Genomic DNA, 20,448 nt, shown 5'->3' on the forward strand with positions numbered 1-20,448 from the left:
TCCAACTCGTAAAACTGTGATTTATATTATAACCTCTTGACTAACGAATTGAGATTATGTTTAGATTGTGTAAAACAAATATTCACATAAACCATTAACCATCTTTCGACAACACTCAACAAGACAAAGATTCAAATATAATAAACCATTTAACCATTTTTAGACAACATCCCATAAGATAAATATTCAAATAAACCATTTAACTATATTTTTAGTTTCAACCATTGGGATGATGCCCCATTCCAGGACTTATACGAGTTCTTGTCCATATTAATATTTAAAAATGAAAAGACAACCAGATAAATTATTTAGAAAAATATATTTGCTAGAAGAAAGAAAAGAGAACATAAACGATAAAGACAAAGGGCTTTGACAAACTTCTTAAGCACTTATTTATTTTGATACAAGAGTGTGAAAAAGCTGAGAATTGGACAATAGGATTTTAAAGTTACAGAGAAATATGATTATTTGCAATTTGGTATTTTGAATTGACAATCTCAATCTAAACTTTTACACAAAGTATATAATCATTAAAAGGACGAAAACGTCGTTCTTAAGAATCAGCATATTTTCGTTAATTTCGGTAACAAGGTAAACATACCAAGGGTAATCTTGTCACCTAATGCTTTATTATTTTGGAAAGAGTTGGTCATGTAAGTTAAAAAAGTATTTCAATATTTTCTTTTTAGGTATAAGCTTTTTTCTATTTCCAAAAACTTCAGTTTTTATTTTTAAAATTGAAAATAAAAATTAAATCAAACACAACTGCAGAAAAACATAATCACGTGCTAATTTGTTCCATGTCTCTTTCTTTTTCCAAACGAAATATAAGTGTGCTTTGGGCACTTTTGCGGGGTATTATCACTTTTAACCGGTGACATAATCTATTTACATATGATAGTTAAAAAATATATAAATGTGTATAATTTTTATATATAACATACGGAATATATATATATATATATATATGCTATATATTTTTCTGCTATTATTTTTACAGCGGCTATATAGTGTTATTTTTTCTTTTTGTTGTCTACTCGATATGGGCTTGGCCGATAAGGTGATTTGCGCGCATAGGAGCATTCGGTGTCGCCGTTTAAATTTTGATCCCGATAATAACATTATTAGGAAAATAGATAATTACCAGTTTTTTTCATATAGTGATCATCAGAATTTGTCACGAAATATATCAACCGTTAGAGTTTTTTCTATGGGAAAATTTCAATCGCCAGGAGTACACTTTCCAAAATTTTGCCGGAGACTATTTTTGTCAATATTTATTTTATCGGATTCAAAATTTTAATGGTGGTTCTAAAAAGGTCCACCCACTTGTACAAGCCATCAGAAAAGCCCTTATTAAAATCTAAATGGACGCGGCCAGACGTGGAATACTCTTCAACCTATACCACATACTATCTATTATTTTATTTTATTTTTATATCATAAACAATTACACTATATGAATAAAAATATAATGCTTTTTTCATGGTTCTGATGATGCTTTTTCCGTGCATGATTCATGCTAATAACATTCAAAAATTTGAGAAATGCTAATAATACGATCTTATCCTTAGGATATAGGGGGTTTCTTCTTTTTCCTCAATTCTTCAACTAAGAAGTTCTCCTTAATTTCTTTTACAGCAGTAGATACTGGAGTATAGTAATATTTATTACTTCTTTGCAACTTGAGCTTCATTAATACGACTATTGTGATTCGTAATTTTATTCAAGCTTTTAATTAATTTAACGTTTCTTAGAATTTGACTCCACCTTTCATTGTAGTTCTAGAGAAAATAAAAGCCTCTATTTTCTTGTAAAATCTTAACACAGTTACCTTTTGGATATTTGCATTTAACACAAAGGATGAAGAATGTAATTTTACGGAATAAATGATAGAATTTTATTTGCTTTAAAACAAACTAAATAAACAAGAAAAAATAAATAAAAAATGAAAATACAAAGCTCCGTGAGTTCCGGCCAGATAATTGGAAATCACGTGCTGTTACACTGTCCAAGTAAAGCCGTTCACATATCCCAAATACAAAAGCGTACACGAAGTGTTTTACGTATACTTAGTATGTACGTGTATACCTCAACAATAATTATAAATAGCTTGACAACCTGAATACTGAAAATAAAAAAATAATAGAGTTTCGTCTCGTATATTCTAGATCCGCCTCTGAGTATATTATTATTTTTTTGAAAAGAAACGGAAGTTTTAAAATTAAGTTCCAAGCCAGCTCAACTATGCTAAATAAATTCGGACATAACAATTATATCGAGGCCAGAATTATGCGAACACTTATTTTCTGGATGATTTGAGATTGTTATCTATCATTGTTTTTCTGGAAAAAACCAAATTAATGAGTTGTAAACGTACTTATGCTGCTCTAGTCCTTGGTCTTCCCCTGTTTCCTCTATAGTCTCTACAGTGACTTCATATATTTCTGCTTCTTGTCAATTCCATTTTACTTACCTCGTTTTCTACAATTATTAAGTTGATACAAACAGCCGAAGATCTTTCCACTTGATTTTCCACCTTGTTTGTCGTTTCATTATAGTTTCTCATTCAAGGTTCATTTTCCACCACAGCTTTTGCCACCTAAGACCCTTTACCTTAACTTTTTGCTATAAAATATCATTTCTTAACCATACTACTTAACTACAAATCCGTTTCTACATTTTTATTCTTTAGTTTTGAATCTTTTTAGTACTCTCCGATGGGTGGAATATGCCCAAGATATTCTTGTTTTTAGTCTGCAAGGATATCTGCAGGTTTTTTCACAAAACGTTTCCAGATTTTGAGATCACAGATGATATAATAATTTTTGGGTATTTATTGAGTAAAAACAGTTGGTTTTTCAGTGGACTGAGCTCTCTGGAATTAGTTTAAACGACAAGAAAAAGGCTTTGTTTTTGTAGTGTGTAAAGAATGGAGTTGGAATTGGTTAATTCCAAGTTCTTGTCTTTATCTAAGTTAGTTGGTAGAGAGGTGAAGAAATCAAGCTCATTTCTTGATACAAAGCTAATGTTTGGTCTCAATGGGACTCACAAGTTCTGTTCTTGCAGAGGTAATTTTCTAATGTGGGAAAATGAGAAGTTTTAAACATGGGGTTTTTGTTGTTTTCATTTTTATTTTCTCTTTAGATTTTGGATTTCCTTAGTTTTTTCCGTAGTTTAATCAGAAGATCATTAGGCCAGCCCCATGTTCTTCTTTTCCTTTTCTAATCCCCCAACCTGCAGTTCAACAGTCTTATGAGCTAATTTGCACTAAAGATGGTTAAACAAATGCAGACATTTTTCTTGCTGCCTTGCATTTGTCCTTTTAGTGTCTTGTACTATGTTGCTAAACTCTTCAAAAACGTTGCCGGGTGTGATCCTTCAAAGTTGCATTATTTGAGGATCTGACTCGGGCACGGTTAGATTTTTGGAGAAAATCTTATGCTTGTGTTATACCAAGCCTTTTTCATTTTTGGGTTGTTTTTGCCCTTTTGAGGTTTTATTACTATCTTTTGTAGCAGCAGAAAATGTAGAGAACTTCTAATGCTAGAGATACTACTATCTTTTTCTTATTATTTGTTATTACATATAATAATGGACTTATACCTCAAGGGATTGAGGGGTAGTTGTTGTTAGGCTCCAGGTCATTAAAGTAGAACAATCTACCATGAGGCAGTACAAAGTATCATTAGACAAGAAATAGAAGGCAGTGGCTACATCTGAGATGATAACATAGTAATGCTAAAAGTAGATGATATATGTTCGATATTTCTTCTGACATTCATATTGGCTTTTGGCTGTTTTACATCTAGGTGTTGTACTCAAGGCTTCTTATGATGCTGCAAGCTCTATTAGCAAAGAGAATCTTGTAGTAGACACTTTTTCTTGTCAGATAAATGGTACAGGACTGTATCTTAGAGATGTAAGAATGCTTGATGCTTCTGATGATGAATATGGAGGAGTAGTCATTAATCCTCAAACACTCCCATCCAATCCCAATATATTTGCATCTGTACTTCGCGCATCTCTCTCCCACTGGAAAATGAAGGTACTTCCATTGCATTTTCACTTTTCGCTTGTTCTATTGCGGAGATGCTTGTGATTGTAGAACAACGCACGTGCCACCAGTCTGAGTGTTTCTTCAGATATAAATATATTACTACAATTTATGGAACACCTAGTTTCTAATTGATGTTGCACACTGCAGGGGAAGAAGGGAATTTGGCTTAAATTACCTGTAGAGAAATGTGATCTTGTTCCTGTAGCAGTAAAGGTATTGAATATCATCGGTACTAAACTTTTTTCTTCAAATAATTTTGGTTTTAGTATCTGAAGAATAAAGTATATAGCATGATCCTATAGTGCAAAGTCAAACTCTAAAGTAACTTATTTCATAGGAAGGATTTCAATACCATCACGCGGAAAGAGGATATATCATGATGACATATTGGCTTCCCGATGATCCGTGCATGCTTCCTTCTAATGCATCTCATCAAGTTGGAGTTGGGGGTTTTGTGGTCAATGACAAAAATGAGGTACATATATCTGTTAAAAAGACACTCCTAGCTACTATATATAGCATGCCATAATATTACATGTATATCTTCTGTAGTCCCTTGACCTCAAGAAATGACTGCTTTAGGTGCTTGTTGTACAAGAGAAACATTCTGCGCCCGCTCTTTCAGGTCTATGGAAAATACCAACTGGCTTCATTCTTGAGGTATGTTCTGGTTACAGTTTTGTGCAAACATGAAATCTTCACTTCAATCACTAAACTCATTCTAACTTTTAATGCCAATATCAGTCGGAGGAGATCTTTACAGGAGTCGTGAGAGAAGTGAAGGAGGAGACTGGGGTAAGATGTTCATAGGAACATATTTCCCCTATAAATATGCAATCTAGAGCTGCCATAACATAACATTCGTTTCTAATCTTTCCAGATCGATACTGAATTTGAGGAGGTTATTGCTTTCAGGTGAGAAAATGTTTGTCTCTTCAAATGTCGATGGATTCTATCTTTATGAAAAGTGGCTACTTTTTGTGTTTCTACCAGATAGCAGAAAAGAAGTAGAAAGAACAAAAAACATAAAAGCTAAATTATCCAAGCAAAAGATTTGGTCCAATACATAGCATCTTCGGAACTTCATTCACCGTCCATTTCACTTCTTGCTTCTGGTGAGGCATTTGTGGAAAGGATGTGAATCTGATACAGACATTTTGTTAGAAAAGCTATAGAACTATCCTTGATAATGAATTTGGCTTTTAGCTCTCTGATATGTTATTTAAGTGACACATTATAGCATGTGAACATGGTGATTGCATTCAACACTATTTGTTCATTTTACCATCTCCCAAGTAGAGACCATTATTCAATTTACCATCTGTTCTTCTTCAGGCATGCTCACAATGTAGCTTTTGAAAAGTCCGATTTATTCTTCGTCTGCCTTTTAAGACCCCTGTCAACAAGGATCATGGTTGATGATCTGGAAATTCAGGCAGCCAAGGTAAGCATGTTGAAAAAGAAACCTGTCATTTATTTTCCTACAATAGACGACATGTTAAAAGGTTTCCCTCTTCCCATCTCAGATTCTCAGTGGTCATACGACCCATATTATATACTTGTCTCTCCATTATCTGTACCTCTGGAGTAAAGATATGAAAAACTTCAATAATATTGAGAAAGAAAATATGAGCTTACACCGAAATGTTTCTGTGATTTTGACATCTTATAGGGCAGGCTCCAGTTTCAGGGAATTGGTTGCGTTTCATTACTGTCTGAAGCCTTTAGTTAAGGGAGTAGGGGAGGGGTTACAGCCGTGAATGCACAAATAGGCAATGGGATTGAATTAATTGACAAGCACGGAATAGTAGACAAACTTAGAGGCAATGAGAAAATAAGGACTTGAAACGAAGTCTTACTTAAGCTGCCTGTCTTTATAATGCAGTGGATGCCTCTCGTCAAGTTCGTTGAGCAGCCATTAGTCCAAGCAGATAGCATGTTTAAAAAGATCATAGACATTTGCATTGCTCGGCTGGGAAAGCGTTACTGTGGATTATCTGTCCATCAACTAGTCTCTACATTTGATGGTAAACTATCCTCCTTGTACTTCAACACAGTAGAAGATTCAAATTCCAACTGTCAAGCCAACTAGCATCGCGATCAGCATTTTCAATGCATTTTTAGATCTCGACTTCCCTTCGATGAAGATAGATCATCTTCCACTATGGATTAGTGACCTGTAATAAGAAAGTTATCTCAGAGTTTCCGATGGAGCAAAAAACAAAGGAAAAGAAAAAAGTTAATACAGTGTATATATCTTCTCCTTTGGACATGGACTCTGTAAATATGTGACATTTATGTTTCTTATGACTAATTTAACTTTCAGTATTTTTTGCCACTCCACTAATATCTTTCCTTGCCCTTTTTTATCCCCATCATAACCTTAGTTGTTGTATGAAGTATGAACTTATTGTGGGTAGGTGACTTTCACAGAAGTTTGGCTTATGGTGCTTGAATATAGTTAGGGGTGTCAATGGTTCGGTTCGACCAGTTATTTTATAAAATATGTACCATACCAATTTTTTCGGTTATTCTCTTTTGCATAACCAAAATAAGACTTTTCGAAACCTGCTCAATTATCTCGGTTTATCTTTGATATCGATACGGTTCGGTTATTTTTTTGTATTTTTCTTTAAATGGCATTTAAGAGTCGCTAATAGAAGTTAGAATGCGATAAGATACGTACGTACTTAGGACTTCGCAAAACTCTAGAAGATACGTACTTATCTGAACTGTCCTGACCCCACTTCAATACAGTGGATGTCTCTACAGATGAAGATGTTTCTTGTGCACGTTCAGAATAGTTAAACAATCTTGTCCTGTCCACTTCTGGAGTTTTTTCTTTTGGTTCCTCACAGTCACTACACTTATTGACAGAACCTGATCCATCCAATGACTTCTCCTTTCCTGAAGACAAACCCTTGCACCGGGCAGAAACTTCAGTTTTTGGGTCAACTTGCCTGCTATCAAATGCCTGCATATCAACACCTTTATCTCCACCGTTCAGGAAATCAGGTCTCTTACAACATTTCCTGTAACTGTGTCCCGGGAACCAAGAACATGAAATGAATCCTCAGACCCACAGCCCTTCTTAGGGTCCTGAAACAAGTTCTGGTAGGCGCACCTGGGGCTATCTAGTTCAAAAATCATTGGTTCAGACATAAAACATGAGGAAGCATGTTCACCAGGATATTTGATAGACCCTTTGAGGTTCGGTTGGTCAATGTGTAACTTAGGCTCCTGGTCACCAAGGGCATCTCCAATCGATAAGTCTGAACAAGTGCATACATGTCTTTTGGACCCTGAAGTTTGGAAGAAATATCTGGATCTTGAATTTGGCTCTCCTGGATCACGTCTAGCCTCCCTCAATCCATCATTGTTCAGGTCTAACCTCTTCTCATAGAAAGCAGGATGGTAATCAGCTGCCTTTGCACTTGGTTGGTTCAGTGGCCGTGATAACTTCGTTGGCTCATCCATTTCTTTCCCTTACTGAATATCATTCCTGTTCAGTTTCTTCCATCAGCAAATAACTTCTCGTCTCCTTGCTCCAATCGGATATATCCTGGCTTCTCCTTTTATTATTTGAGTTCATCTTTTGTTGTCTGTCTAAGTCAACCACCACTGGATGAGAGAAAAAAAAAACTGATTATATTGCTCAAGTCAATAAGGCAATAAGTACAAACGACATTGACCTGCAGTGGACGAAGATGATTCTTCGCTGAAGAGAAGTCAGTATGTCCATGAGAATAAACTGAATCAGTTCATTAGCAATTGAAAGGCTCAGAAGAGAGACCAGTAAACTGAAAGAACTTCAAATGGCAACCTCAATAAACTTGAATTGTTCCTTGCATCTTCATTTGCAAACCGCGTCCCCTCAGCATGGTCTATATAATCCATAAAATGAGGATTTGTACATCCCATGGAAAACCTGCCAGTCAGAAATAAAAGAGTTTTAACCAACCAAAGAACCCCCCTCACACATAGAAGCCAGAAAAGATGAGGAGAAGACATTAAGGACCCTACCATTCCAAATTGTGTTTGAACTCTCCTTGCTTTTGGCGAAGATTTCTTCATTCTCAAAAGTGTACAGATCAGTGAAATTGTTATCACTAGAGGAGAACCATTTGGTATCTAGTAACTCCTGTTCCGCGCTGCCACGTAAATCTGCTGGAGCAAGAGAATCTGTTTAAAGGTCTCGTACAAAAAGGTAGTTCTACGTCCACCATCATGCTATCCTGTTGTGCGTCCACACAACCAATTAGGGCTGGTATAACGGAAGGACATCTGCATTGCCAGAAGCCCAGAACACTGCTACAAATAACCAACTGCTTTTTTTTTTTTTTCTTTTCATACGGTGAGGGGTTTATTTAAAAGAAAAAAGAAAAACAAAAGCATGCCTATATTGAAAAGATGATGGAATGGAATAGAATAAAGGCATTTCCTCATTTTCAAGATCAAGAGCATAAAATAGCTGTACATATCAAGTGAAGCAATAAACACGAAATCTGTAGAATTTAAGATACAGCTGAGGCATGCCCACCATTTAAAAACCAGACATACTGAAACTAAAAGGAAACATAAAGTTGTTGGAAGCCTGGAACTTGGTTTACTCAACCATCGGTAAAGCCTACACCCGTTTGATACCATAAGGTATAATAGATGAAGAGGGTGTGTTTGGTGTGGCATAATTATTATAGAACCTTGAAAATTATTTCCTAAATCATTTATATGTTTGGTTGGATATGAAGATACGTGAGATATGATAGTGATAGAAATTGGAGATAGGGCATGGGTGCGGTGTTTCAAAACAGGTTGATATGATGGTTACATATTGGTTTAAGCATAGACACTGGAGTGAGAGTTTATATAATTGTAGACAAATAGGCATATGCTCATAAAAGCCAAATTCCTGCTTTTTCATCAAGAAAACATTTATCCTAACTACACACACCAGACAAAAAGTGAAGCTAGAAAGAAATACAGCAGTAAGCTTACAATTATGGGAAATGAAGTAATAGAAGCACTAAGATTTCTACAGGTAATGGTCCAGCATCCCATGGAAAGGAGAGACTAATAAAGATAGAAGGTGATAAACTCAGAGAGGAAGTGTTAGTCATAAAACATGCAGCGAGCTAGCAACCCTAACTGAATGAAAGTAGCATCAGGAAGTGCTCTCACCAATTCACGTTCAATGCCATTTGTCCCTCTGTTAAGGTAGTCAAATGAAAGAGCTTTTCTCCTAGCCCTTGGGGGTGAGGACCTACCACACGATAAGGGTCTGCAGTCATGCAACATAAAAGCAGCATTTAGCAGGAGCAACTTCAAAGATTTCCATGCAACTCTGTGTGGTGATAGCGATAAAGCATAAAATGTGTCCATAATCAGCTTATTGAAGCATGAAAGTATGCCAATTTAAGGTCCTATGTAAGATTGAATTTTCCATTGAAAGTTGGTGAGCATCCAAATACTGCAACCTGAGAATCAATCAGGTGTCTAGTACTTGCAAAGAATCCTCTCTAGTATTCCAAAATGTAATATAAGCATGAGGCGTGCATGCATTGATTGAACATATATCTATGGCTTTGATTTTAAAATACACCCTTAAGCACACTGTGCATCCCATAGAGGTAACTCAGAGCACTTTCCAGTGGCTAGATTACCTCAACTTACCAAGTGAGCATTATCAAGGATTTGGGTGGTTATCTGTGACTGTATTACTTATTTGCTTATCTGGAAATACTTAAGAACCTCTACTGAATTTGGAGTTCCTTCTTGCTGGATGCAACATTACAACAAACTACATTCCCATAACATTAATGCCTCATCTTCTGTTTACGAAAGCTTTATGTCAGTGGCAAAGGGGACTTAGTTCAAGCATACAATTTTATCATCTATGATGATCTGCTAACAGCCAGATGATCTTTTCAAAACCTGGGAAATGTAATGCATGGCTCTCCAAATGTGCAGATGTTGTTTTCAGTCAATAAAACTGGTAGAGGCAGCTTTCACGGCCGGTTTTAATTTTGAAACCTATCCATAATCTTGACTTCCAAAGTTAGTCCTAACTACTACTTATTCAGGAGGAATCCATTTATCCCTTTTTGGTTGTCATAAAATCTCGTAAAGATGGTATTTGCAAAATTATCATTCATGTTCTGTTATTCTTGATGCATAAAGTACAATTACCTGCGAGGTACCTGCGGTGAATGGAATGGCGGAGACATTTCAACTTTATCTAAACCTAGCAGACAAAAAGGCATTTGATCAAATATCCATTCTAAAAGAACTGAAGGCACGTATAAAGAAAGATAGTTCGTCACTCCTTTTCCCTGCAAACTAGAAATGATCCGTATAGAGCATAAAGTAGAAAGCAAAATGAAGAAATAATGATAGGGGTAGCGGACAATGATATAATTAGAATTAGAATTGTGATGAGAAAAATTATATACAAATATAATTATAATTAGAATTGTGATGAGAAAAATTATATATATACATATAACTAAAACCATAATAAACAAAGAGTCATAAAGGAAGAATATTAAAAATAAAAAAAAAATTCCAAACGATAGTGTTAAAATGTATATATTAATTAAATTTCTCATATTAAGAAATTTTAGTTATTAAATAAAACTCATAATTTTATATTGAAAAATAACAAAAAATAAAGATAACATTAGGATATTTATACATAAGATAAGGATATTATTTATATAACACAAAATAATAATTATTAAAAATATTGGTAGATTTTTTACAAAAATAATAGAAGGCTTATCTCTTCATACGTTTGATGAATTCAAAATTATAATTTAGTAAAAAAAATACTACAGTATTTTAGTTATAAGTAAAATATAAAATAAAAAAACTAATCAAGTATTACAGTAGAAAAGAATGTATAGGTGGTGTAAAGATAATCTTAGGATATTTATGCTTTGAATTAATTATTTTTTTTAAAAAGTAAAAGGTAAGTAAATAACACTTTAATATTTTTGATAAATTTAGATAATTGAAGAATTTTTAACAATATAACATAAGTTTAAAAATAATAAAAATATTTTCAGAGTAATAAAATATATATCTATGTTATATTAAAAGAAAAATAGTGACAAAATATTAACCAAATTGACAAGTTAATAAAAAGTTACATTAGTAAATGTATAATACTAAGTACTTTCTAATTTAATAAAGAATAAAATATGGAACAAATAATTTAATTGATTATGATATAATGTGTATCCTTTAAATTTATATGAATTTTGTTATATTTTCGCACATCGTATTAATGTCACGACCCAATTTCACCTATAGGTCGTGATGGCGCCCAACACTACAGTTAGACAAGTCAACTAATAAATTAAACATATATCGATAAAATTTAAATCCAAAAAAAATAATAAGACACCAAATTCTACCAATGTGTGGGCCAAGACCTGGTGTCATAAGTGTATGAGCATCTAGTAGATTATACAAAACTTCAAATACTATCTGAAATGAAAAATAGACAGAATTAAAAATACAAGAAAAGGCACTGGTAGCTACAGGACGGCTCAGAAAGGCAGCTCACCACTACGCCCCTAGATAACGAGGATGTGCGATGATAGGTCCTCCACTAGTATCTGTCTCAGATCCTGCACAAAAAGTGTAGTAAGTGTAGCATGAGTACGTAAAACAACGTGTACCCAGTGGTAGAGACGAGATGGCCGTCTTTGACACTCACTAAGGGTCAACAATAATAAATAGAATAAATTATAATTATTCAAATCAGCATGATTCACAGAGTTAACAATAATTTTATTCAATTAGCAGAAATAATAAAAATTCTTCAAATGCAACAATTCCCAATCTATTAATTAAATCCTTCAATTTCAATAAAAATTCTAATTTATCAAATAGCTTTACAAGCTGCAATTCAATTTCAATAAAAATTCTAATTTATCAAATAGCTTTACAAGCTGCAATTTAATTTCATTAAATTTCTAATTTATCAAATAGCTTTACAAGCTACAATTCAATTGTCCAAAAATCGTGTAATTATTATTATTATCAAGAACGATTTCTGCCGATGTCGTACGGCCCGATCCAGAGTTTCGTGTACACTGCCGAGGGACGTGCGACACGATCCATAGATGCATCTATCCTCCCGAGGCGTTCGGCCCGCTCCACAAGAAAGGAGGACATTTTCTTATGTACCTCCGGAATGAGAGTATATTTATTATAAGATAAATTCATGAGGAAGAACAATTTCTCTTAACAATTAATTAATTCCATCCTTTAATATTTTTATCTAACAATTCACAATATATATATATATATATATGTATATATCAAATAATATTAATTAAATAAAGAATACAATTTACACAAGTAATTCATGCTTTGAGTTCTAAACTACCCGGACTTTAGCATTAATAGTAGCTACACACGGACTCTCGTCATCTCGTGTGTACGTAGCCCCCACAATTAGCAACAATTATTTAATTTTAATCACCTATGAGGTAATTTTCCCCTTACAAGATTAGACAAGAGACTTACCTCGTCTTGCTCCAATTTAATCCACTAGTAGGCCTTTTCCTCGATTATCCAACTTCAATTGGCTCGAATCTAACCAAAAAGTAATTCGATACAATCACTAAAATTTATAGGTGTCACACCTCATTTTTCCCTAGGGATAGGGAAGAAGGGAGTTTTTTCAATTTAAGTGACATTAATCGAAATGGGATTATTTATTAGATTCAGAGTCGCCACTTGGGATAATTTCTGGTGTCCCAAGTCACCGGTTTATTTTAAATCCCAAATCGAGAAAATTTGACTCTATTTTACGGTCCACGAACACAGAAGAGGGGGTAAGGAATTCTGTTAACCCGAGAGAAGGTGTGAGGCACTCTCGGATAACGTGGTTTTAGCACGGTCGCTTTAATCATACCTTGCTTAATTAAATTATTTAATTACTCATTTTAGAACCTATGTATATTTACCTTTTTACCGCTTTAATTGCTTGATTATTCGTAATTATGAAATTATCTTGAAACGAATCACGCGTACGTGTATTCGTTTTGTTTGGTGTGTCAAGAATCATGTCACGCATACGTATACACAATTAATAACACTTTATTATTTTTAAGATTGTTTTGTCAAAGTCACGTGAACGCATACTTTGCCTTTAATTTTGAAAATCATAACCATGTCACGCGAACGTGTACATATTCATGATAATTGATTGGTTTACACGCGCCTAAAGCATACTATTGTATTCAGAGTATTTCATTTATTTATCTTTTCAGATCTGAAATATTTATTTGTATATTTTTATTATTTGGTTTAATTTTTTTTTTTGAGTTAATGTACATTGTTTCTTTAGTCATGAAAGGAAATGGGACAACTTTGGTTTTGATTAGTATTAGGCCAGTAGGAAATAAATTCATTTGGCCCAAATTATGTGCTTTATCTTCAAAGAATTGTATTTAACCTTATGTACTATCATTAATATGGAACAGAATAAATAATTTTGTAAGCTAAGGCATTAAACGTTCACTAAAAGAAATATGAAGAGCTTTGATCCAAAATCATCAGAGGAAAAGAAATATATTCAATAATAAGTATTTAAAGTTTTAACTAATCTTACCAATTAATTGACTTTCATGTATTAACTTTTTGGCAGAAACTACACTTAAAGCTATACCTAAAGAGCCAAAGAATTGTTAAACTCAAATCGTTAAAAGAATTAATAGGCTTTCAATATAAAGACTAGATATATTAAAATCTTAAGAAAAATACTACAGATACTCTTAAGTTAAATATACTAACGGAATGACTTTTAGGAATAAAGAACCTGTAATTTCTTTAAATTTGTAGACTATCGGGTATATACCCAATATGAATTTTGAATAATAATAATAATAAATATTTCTTTAACTTAATGCTCTACTGCATATCCTGAACTTAAAATAAGTAAAACCAAAATTATGCACCGAAACTATTTTAACTCACTTAACAAAATACTACTTATTATATTATCACAAAAAAAAATTAAGAGTCAAATTTAACTAAAACAATAGACAGAATAGGCTCTAAAACACATCAAATTGCAGATTCAAACAGTAGGCAAATAAAATCAAAATGAATAACAAAGTAAGTGTAGATGAACCTTAGTTAAGCTTTCCAATGTCGAAATATAAATTCCAGCAACTATAATAAATGAACGAAAATTGTAACTGCGAACCGTATCTTGAAACTGGACTCATGAACTTTCATTTTCTCCAAATAAAATTCTTCCTCCTTTAAAATCTCCTAAGGATGATGTTTCTGCGCATGTAATCTTTTCCTTTTTTTGTTAGATGGACGAATTTTTTTTTTTTGGCTCCGTATTGTCTATCCCTACTCCTCTCTTTTGTATCCTTTTATATATGAAAATGGGATTATGCATTCAGAGATATGAGGGTGAGATCGTGTGTGTATGTGATGTTGTGGGTGTGTGATCATGGGGTAATAGAGGGAAGAGGTTAGAGTGAGATGTGCTAGAGTCATGGATAAGTTAAATCTCTTTTGAAGTTGAATTTTGTTACCAAACTTCTAAAATCATGTGAATACTTGCTTCTTCTCTTTATTTTTTCTTTTATAAGTAGAATTGAATTAAATATTAAGACAACAAAATATTAATTAACTAACTCTAGACTAACAATATATATATATATATATATATATATATATATATATATATATATATATACATATACATTCAGTAATACTAAGAAAAACACCATAGCTTACTTATTAAAATTCTAATTAAAAGAAATCATATATTTTTTGTAAATTTTTTATTTTCTCTTTACAAAATAAAATATGTACCATAATTATTTATATATATTTAATTTTTCTCAATACTTTGTATTCTAAAAGTGTGAATATTTTTGTATTTTTATAAACTCTACTAAAAGTGAGATAAAGTTTTAAAATATCAAGATTAGACCTAAAAGAAATATTTACACTAAAATAGTATAGAATTTGGGTGTGGTCAAAAATTAGTTGTTCACAGCATGCCCCTCTTTGCTTGGAAACATGTTGAGTTTTCAGGCAAAGAAAAATGAACAAGGTGACTGATTTTTGACCTCACTATTATTTAAAAAGGAAATGAAGAGGTTGCGACTGAGCCTTGGCTTTAGGCAGCCTACATATCCCGGTTTGTAAGGGAATCAGGTCACATGTAGTTCAAGTGGAAGAAGAATAATAGAGTATGTTTAGATGGAGAGTCCAGTAAAGTTATGTCGAGGTTGCGATCCGCGGTACCTACTATTTCATCAAAATGCAGAGAAAATTACATACTCTTGAAATCTAAGAATTACAAAATTCCTATCTAAATGTCATCTGGAATCTTGTCTTGATTCTTAACTTGCTTCTCCCATTGACTTTAGACTGAAACTTGATGCTCTCGATGCAACCGACTATGAAATATTCTCAATGGCTTGTTTCATGATCAGATAATGAGAAGATGGATCTTGAGACCCTATGTCTTCGCATGTCGAAGTTGGTTGCAGCTGGTATTGAGATCAAAGGTTCCACTTTCTTTTGGCAAGAGCTGGAATCTTATTTTTGCACATCCAATCCGTGTTTTGCAGAAAAACCTACAAGCCATCACAAACAAATAAAACGAACAAAAATTTTCTGCCCCAGTTTGCACTAGAAAATTTTTATGAGTTATTGAAAATACATTAAACTATCTTTGTTATTGCAGAATAAAGAATTGAAAAAGATATTTTTTTTTATAATAGGGAATGTCGTACCCTATGTTAATAAGATGGATAGCAACCAAGGGATGTAGTATGTTGGCAATAAGATGAGGCTCATGGAACTCTGAGATGCAACTAGGGAATGTCGTACCCTATATTGGCAAAAAGTAATGTAGTCAGGGGTATAGTACCCTGTGTTGGCGATAAGATGAGGCGCGTGGAACTCTAAGAAGCTACTAGGGAATGTCGTACCCTATGTTGGCACTAAAATATAACCCGGGGATGTAGTACCCTGTGTTTGGAAATAAGATGAGGTTCATGGCTCTCTGAGATGCTACTAGGGAATGTCGTACCCTATGTTGGCACTAAAATGCAACCAGGGGATGCAGTACCCTGTGTTTGGCAGTAAGATGAGGCTCGTGGCTCTCTGAGATGCTACTAGGGAATGTCGTACCATATGTTGGCAATAAAATGAGGCTCTTGGCACTCTGAGATGCTACTATGGAATGTCGTACCCTATGTTAGCAATGAGAAATGCAACCAGGGGATGTAGTACCATGTGTTGGCAATAAGATGAGGCCCGTGGCACTCTGAGATGCTACTAGGGAATGTCGTACCCTATGTTGGCACTAAAATATAACCAGGGGATGTAGTACCCTGTGTTTGGCAGTAAGATGAGGCTCGTGGCTCTCTAAGATGCTACTAGGGAATGTCGTACCCTATGTTAGCAATAAAATGAGGCTCTTGGTACTCTGAGATGCTACTATGGAATGTCGTACCCTATGTTAGCAATGAGAAATGCAACCAGGTTATGTAGTACCATGTTCTGGCAATAAGATGAGGCTCGTGGTGCTTTAAGATACTTCCAGGGAATGTCGTACCCTATGTTGGCAATAAGTAATGCAGCTAGGGGATGTAGTACCCTACGTTGGCAATAAGATGAGATGTGTGGTGCTCTAAGATGCTACTAGGGAATGTCGTACCCCATGTTGGCAGTAAGAAATACAACCAGGGGATGTAGTACCCTGTATTGAAGATAGGGAAACTAAAAATAACATGTCTACATGTATATTGGAAGAAAATCAAGAAGTTGTGAACTTCACTTGGTGGTGTTCGTCTTTTCCTGAACTATTTCCTAAAATTATTTTGTTCCTGTTTGGAACAAATAAATATTCGTTAGTTTTAAAATGGAGGTCAGTTTGTGGCCTTGATTATTTCAGTCTCTTGATCTCGGCTCATCTTCTTTAATGATTTCAACTGCAACTGGTTATTTCTTGAATACCAACTGCATTTCTGACCATGGAGAACCTTTGGCTTGTCCAAATTTTTCCATGATGGTTGGTCGCATGGGACTTAATCCTTTTCAACTTTATTTTACCTTTGTGGGAATTTCACTTTTGACTTCTTTCAAAGTTTCCATTTCAAAGCATCGGCCAATCATGGCTAGTCGGGGAACTTTTGGCTTTTCAAACTTTGCCAATGATTGTTGGTCACGTGTGGCTTAACTTTTCAGCTTTATTTAACCCTTGCTGGCGCTTCAATTTTATTTTCTTCTTCCAAGTTTTCAATTTCAAAGCATTAGCCAAGCATGGCCAATCGGGGTCGACTTGATGCCCTTACCGAGGCTTGGCGGCTTTTGAATATATCAGCTCACTTCAAACGAGAACCTTGTAAATCAGTCTTGTCGTCTTTTCTTTGCCTTATTTTCTAATCAAATTTAGACCGAAAGGGATTCAAAGAAAAACAAATAATAGAATTGAGTATGAGTGTAAAACAAGAGGTGTTCCTTTCGGGGAACAGAAAGACGGACTTATCTGGGAGTACATGCAGACTTCAATGAACATGACATGCCTTTTGGACTAGATGCTTGATCTGTGTAAATTGTCCGACTCTTAGAAACTCATCACAACTTTTGACTTAAAACAGAGAAATCTTGCTCAGGACCGTGTTGATGTCATGGATGCGTGGATCCTCTTTTCGATTAACAGTACCCTTTGCGGGTTTTCACTAGCTGGCCTCTCTCATTTCTCTTCTCGCCATCGCCTTATAGTGCCCTTTGCAGGTTTTCACTAACAAGACTCTCTCATTTTTATTTTCTCTACTCGCCACCGCCCTACAGTGCCCATGAGGGTTTTCACCAATAGGACTCTCTCATTTTATTTCTCTAATTTGGTTGCATTTGATCCTAGTAATCGTATCCTCGAACTCTTGAACCTTCTCGCCAATTGATCAGAAGGACTTGAAAGGATTTGGGTAAAAAGAATTTGGATTGAATTACAACTTTGGAACCTTTTGGGCTAAATCATCGCCGAACCATTGTAACATCTGCCCCAGTTTTCACTTTTAGGGGAATGTGAATTTTTATTTTGGTGTGACCGAATCCCAGAATGAAGCTGTCTACGTATCCTTTCAGAATCAGGTCGAACGTAGTTCAATTAACTTGAACTTGTTTTGATTTTTGTTTTATTTTTTTCTGTTTTGTTTTCTTTTGCATCTTTTTCTTTTTTCTCCTTTTTTACTTTTTTTTTCTTCTCTTTTTTTCCCCTTTCTCATTACATACAAGGTTCCAAAGAGGGTGGCCAAGGAAAAAGTATCTGGCTCAAAGGGTTAGCAAAGGTTTAATAGTATTTGGGTAGTGAGAATGAAAGCCTTCATCATCCCAATCAGAGAGCATTAAAGCTGCATAAAGGTTCATACACAGTACCTTTTGACCGCGTCTGCATTGACAGTTGTATCGGAAACATTTCCTTCAATGTCTCCCAAATACAGTACTCCCTTTTGGCAGCACTCTTGTTACAATATATGGACCTTCCAATTCGGGACAAATTTTCCTTAAGCTTCCTCGTGATACGGAAGAATACGCCTCAGAACGAGTTTCCCTACTTCAAATTTCTTGGGCCGCACTTTCTTGTTATAGGCACGGGCCATTCTTTGTTGGTACAACTGCCTGTGGCAAACTGCAGCCAATCGCTTTTTATCAACCAAAGTCAATTTCTTCAATCGGGTCTTGACCCAATCTTCTTCCTCAAACTCGATTTCAACATTGATCCAAAGAGAGGGAATTTCAACTTCTACTGATATCACGACTTCAGTGCCATAAACCAATCAAGTAAGGGCAGTTTTTGTTTGGACTTGGTTTAGACTTGTTGTCCTAATTCTCTGTTAATTTTCTTACAAGCCTTATCTTCAGCACATTCTACTTATTGATTCATTATTTCAAGGTCTAACATTGTTTTAGGATCTGGGCATGAAGTCCGCAAGCATGTCATGTTATTAAAATCTGCATTTACAGAACTAGAAAGAAAGTAAGAAAAGTGACAAGAGTAAGAAAAGAGACATTCATGGATGATGAAACATTGATTTCATTTATTTGAATTTTATATGTAAAAAAAAATATAAGGGTTTACATCAGAAAGTAAGATAGTAAAGTAAAAGAATTCGGATTACACCCTGAAATAACCCGAAATACAGAAAAGATAGCAAGACCGGCTACCGAGATTCCCGTCTAATAGGGAAAGTTTCAGGTTTGGCGCCCATTTTTAGGTTTCTTTTCTATTACGTCAATGGCTACAATGGCTTTCAAAGCCGAATCAAATTCTTCAATTGTCCTTTTGAGGGTCCAACAGTCATCTGTATCATGTCCTACTGCTACAGAGTGGTATTCACATCTAACATCAGCTTGGTGCGAGGGGGACTCGGGATTTGGCCGGTTCAGGATCACTGGCTGCAACAGACCTAGCCCGATTAGCTTTTGAAACAAACTTGAATATGATTCACCTATAAGAGTGAACTGATTCCTTCCGAGGAGCTCTCTTGGGCGAAGATTGTATTGGGAAATATTTGGTTGGGGATTATATGGAGCTTGGTAGAGACGGGCATTTCTGGAAGGTGGAGCTCGGTTTTGTGTATAATGTCATGGCCGCGTGTAAGGTTGCGCGTTTATCACCGCATAAAGAGGCAGTGCCACGGCATAAACAATATCTTGATGGGGATAATATTGTTGTGGGACCTTAGAAAGCATATATGATTGGTTGAATGACCTGCGAGCCCCCTTCGAGCTCAAAGACATCATGGCTCCCTCTTCCCTCCTGTTTCTGTTCATCAAACTCCCCGAACCATTCTCAACGGTCTGTGATGTGGCCTTAAAGGCAGCATGACTCAAGATTTGGCCCTTTTTAAACCACTTTCGACCATCTCTCCAATTTTGATAGCCTCCCGAACGGATTACCCATAACGGACATCATGTTTTGGAAGTAGTCCGCTTCTTTGGCCTGTAGGAAGACCGTAACTATTTCTGCTTCATCCATTGGATGCTTTACCCTGGCGGCTTGCTTGCGCCATTTGACAGTATTCACGGAAATTTTCCGCAGTTTTCTTTTTCAAATTGGACAAAGAGTTCTCTTTTTGTATTTTTTTCACTTATGCTTTCTTTTTTTTTTGGTTGTTTTTCGCTCTTTGTTTTCCTTTGTTATTTTTGTCACTCATTTCTTTCTTTTTCTTTCTTCTCTCCTTTTTTTTCACTCAGTTTATTTGATGGCAATGATCGAATCCGATGGGGATTGCCTACGTTTCATGACGCCGCATGAATCAGATCTTGCGTAGTTCGGGAATACCGAAAACAAAGTACATAAGCTAGCTCTTATTTTTTCTTTGGAAATTTTT

At 35.0% G+C, this 20,448-nt stretch overlaps 1 protein-coding gene across 1 annotated transcript; it reads left to right on the forward strand.

Annotated features, from left to right (window-relative positions):
* The first annotated feature begins 2,660 nt into the window (after positions 1–2,660).
* LOC107810897 (nudix hydrolase 8-like) lies at positions 2,661–6,398 on the forward strand. Its single transcript, XM_016635731.2, has 9 exons — positions 2,661–3,071; positions 3,813–4,048; positions 4,208–4,273; positions 4,398–4,535; positions 4,643–4,720; positions 4,805–4,855; positions 4,941–4,975; positions 5,396–5,504; positions 5,946–6,398. Exons 1-9 carry the CDS (start codon positions 2,933–2,935, stop codon positions 6,150–6,152), a joined length of 1,059 nt encoding a protein of 352 aa, XP_016491217.1. The 5' UTR covers positions 2,661–2,932; the 3' UTR covers positions 6,153–6,398.
* The last annotated feature ends 14,050 nt before the right edge of the window (positions 6,399–20,448 follow it).

Source organism: Nicotiana tabacum, chromosome 23, assembly GCF_000715075.1.
Source record: "Nicotiana tabacum cultivar K326 chromosome 23, ASM71507v2, whole genome shotgun sequence".
In the NCBI taxonomy this organism is placed as follows: Eukaryota; Viridiplantae; Streptophyta; class Magnoliopsida; order Solanales; family Solanaceae; genus Nicotiana; species Nicotiana tabacum.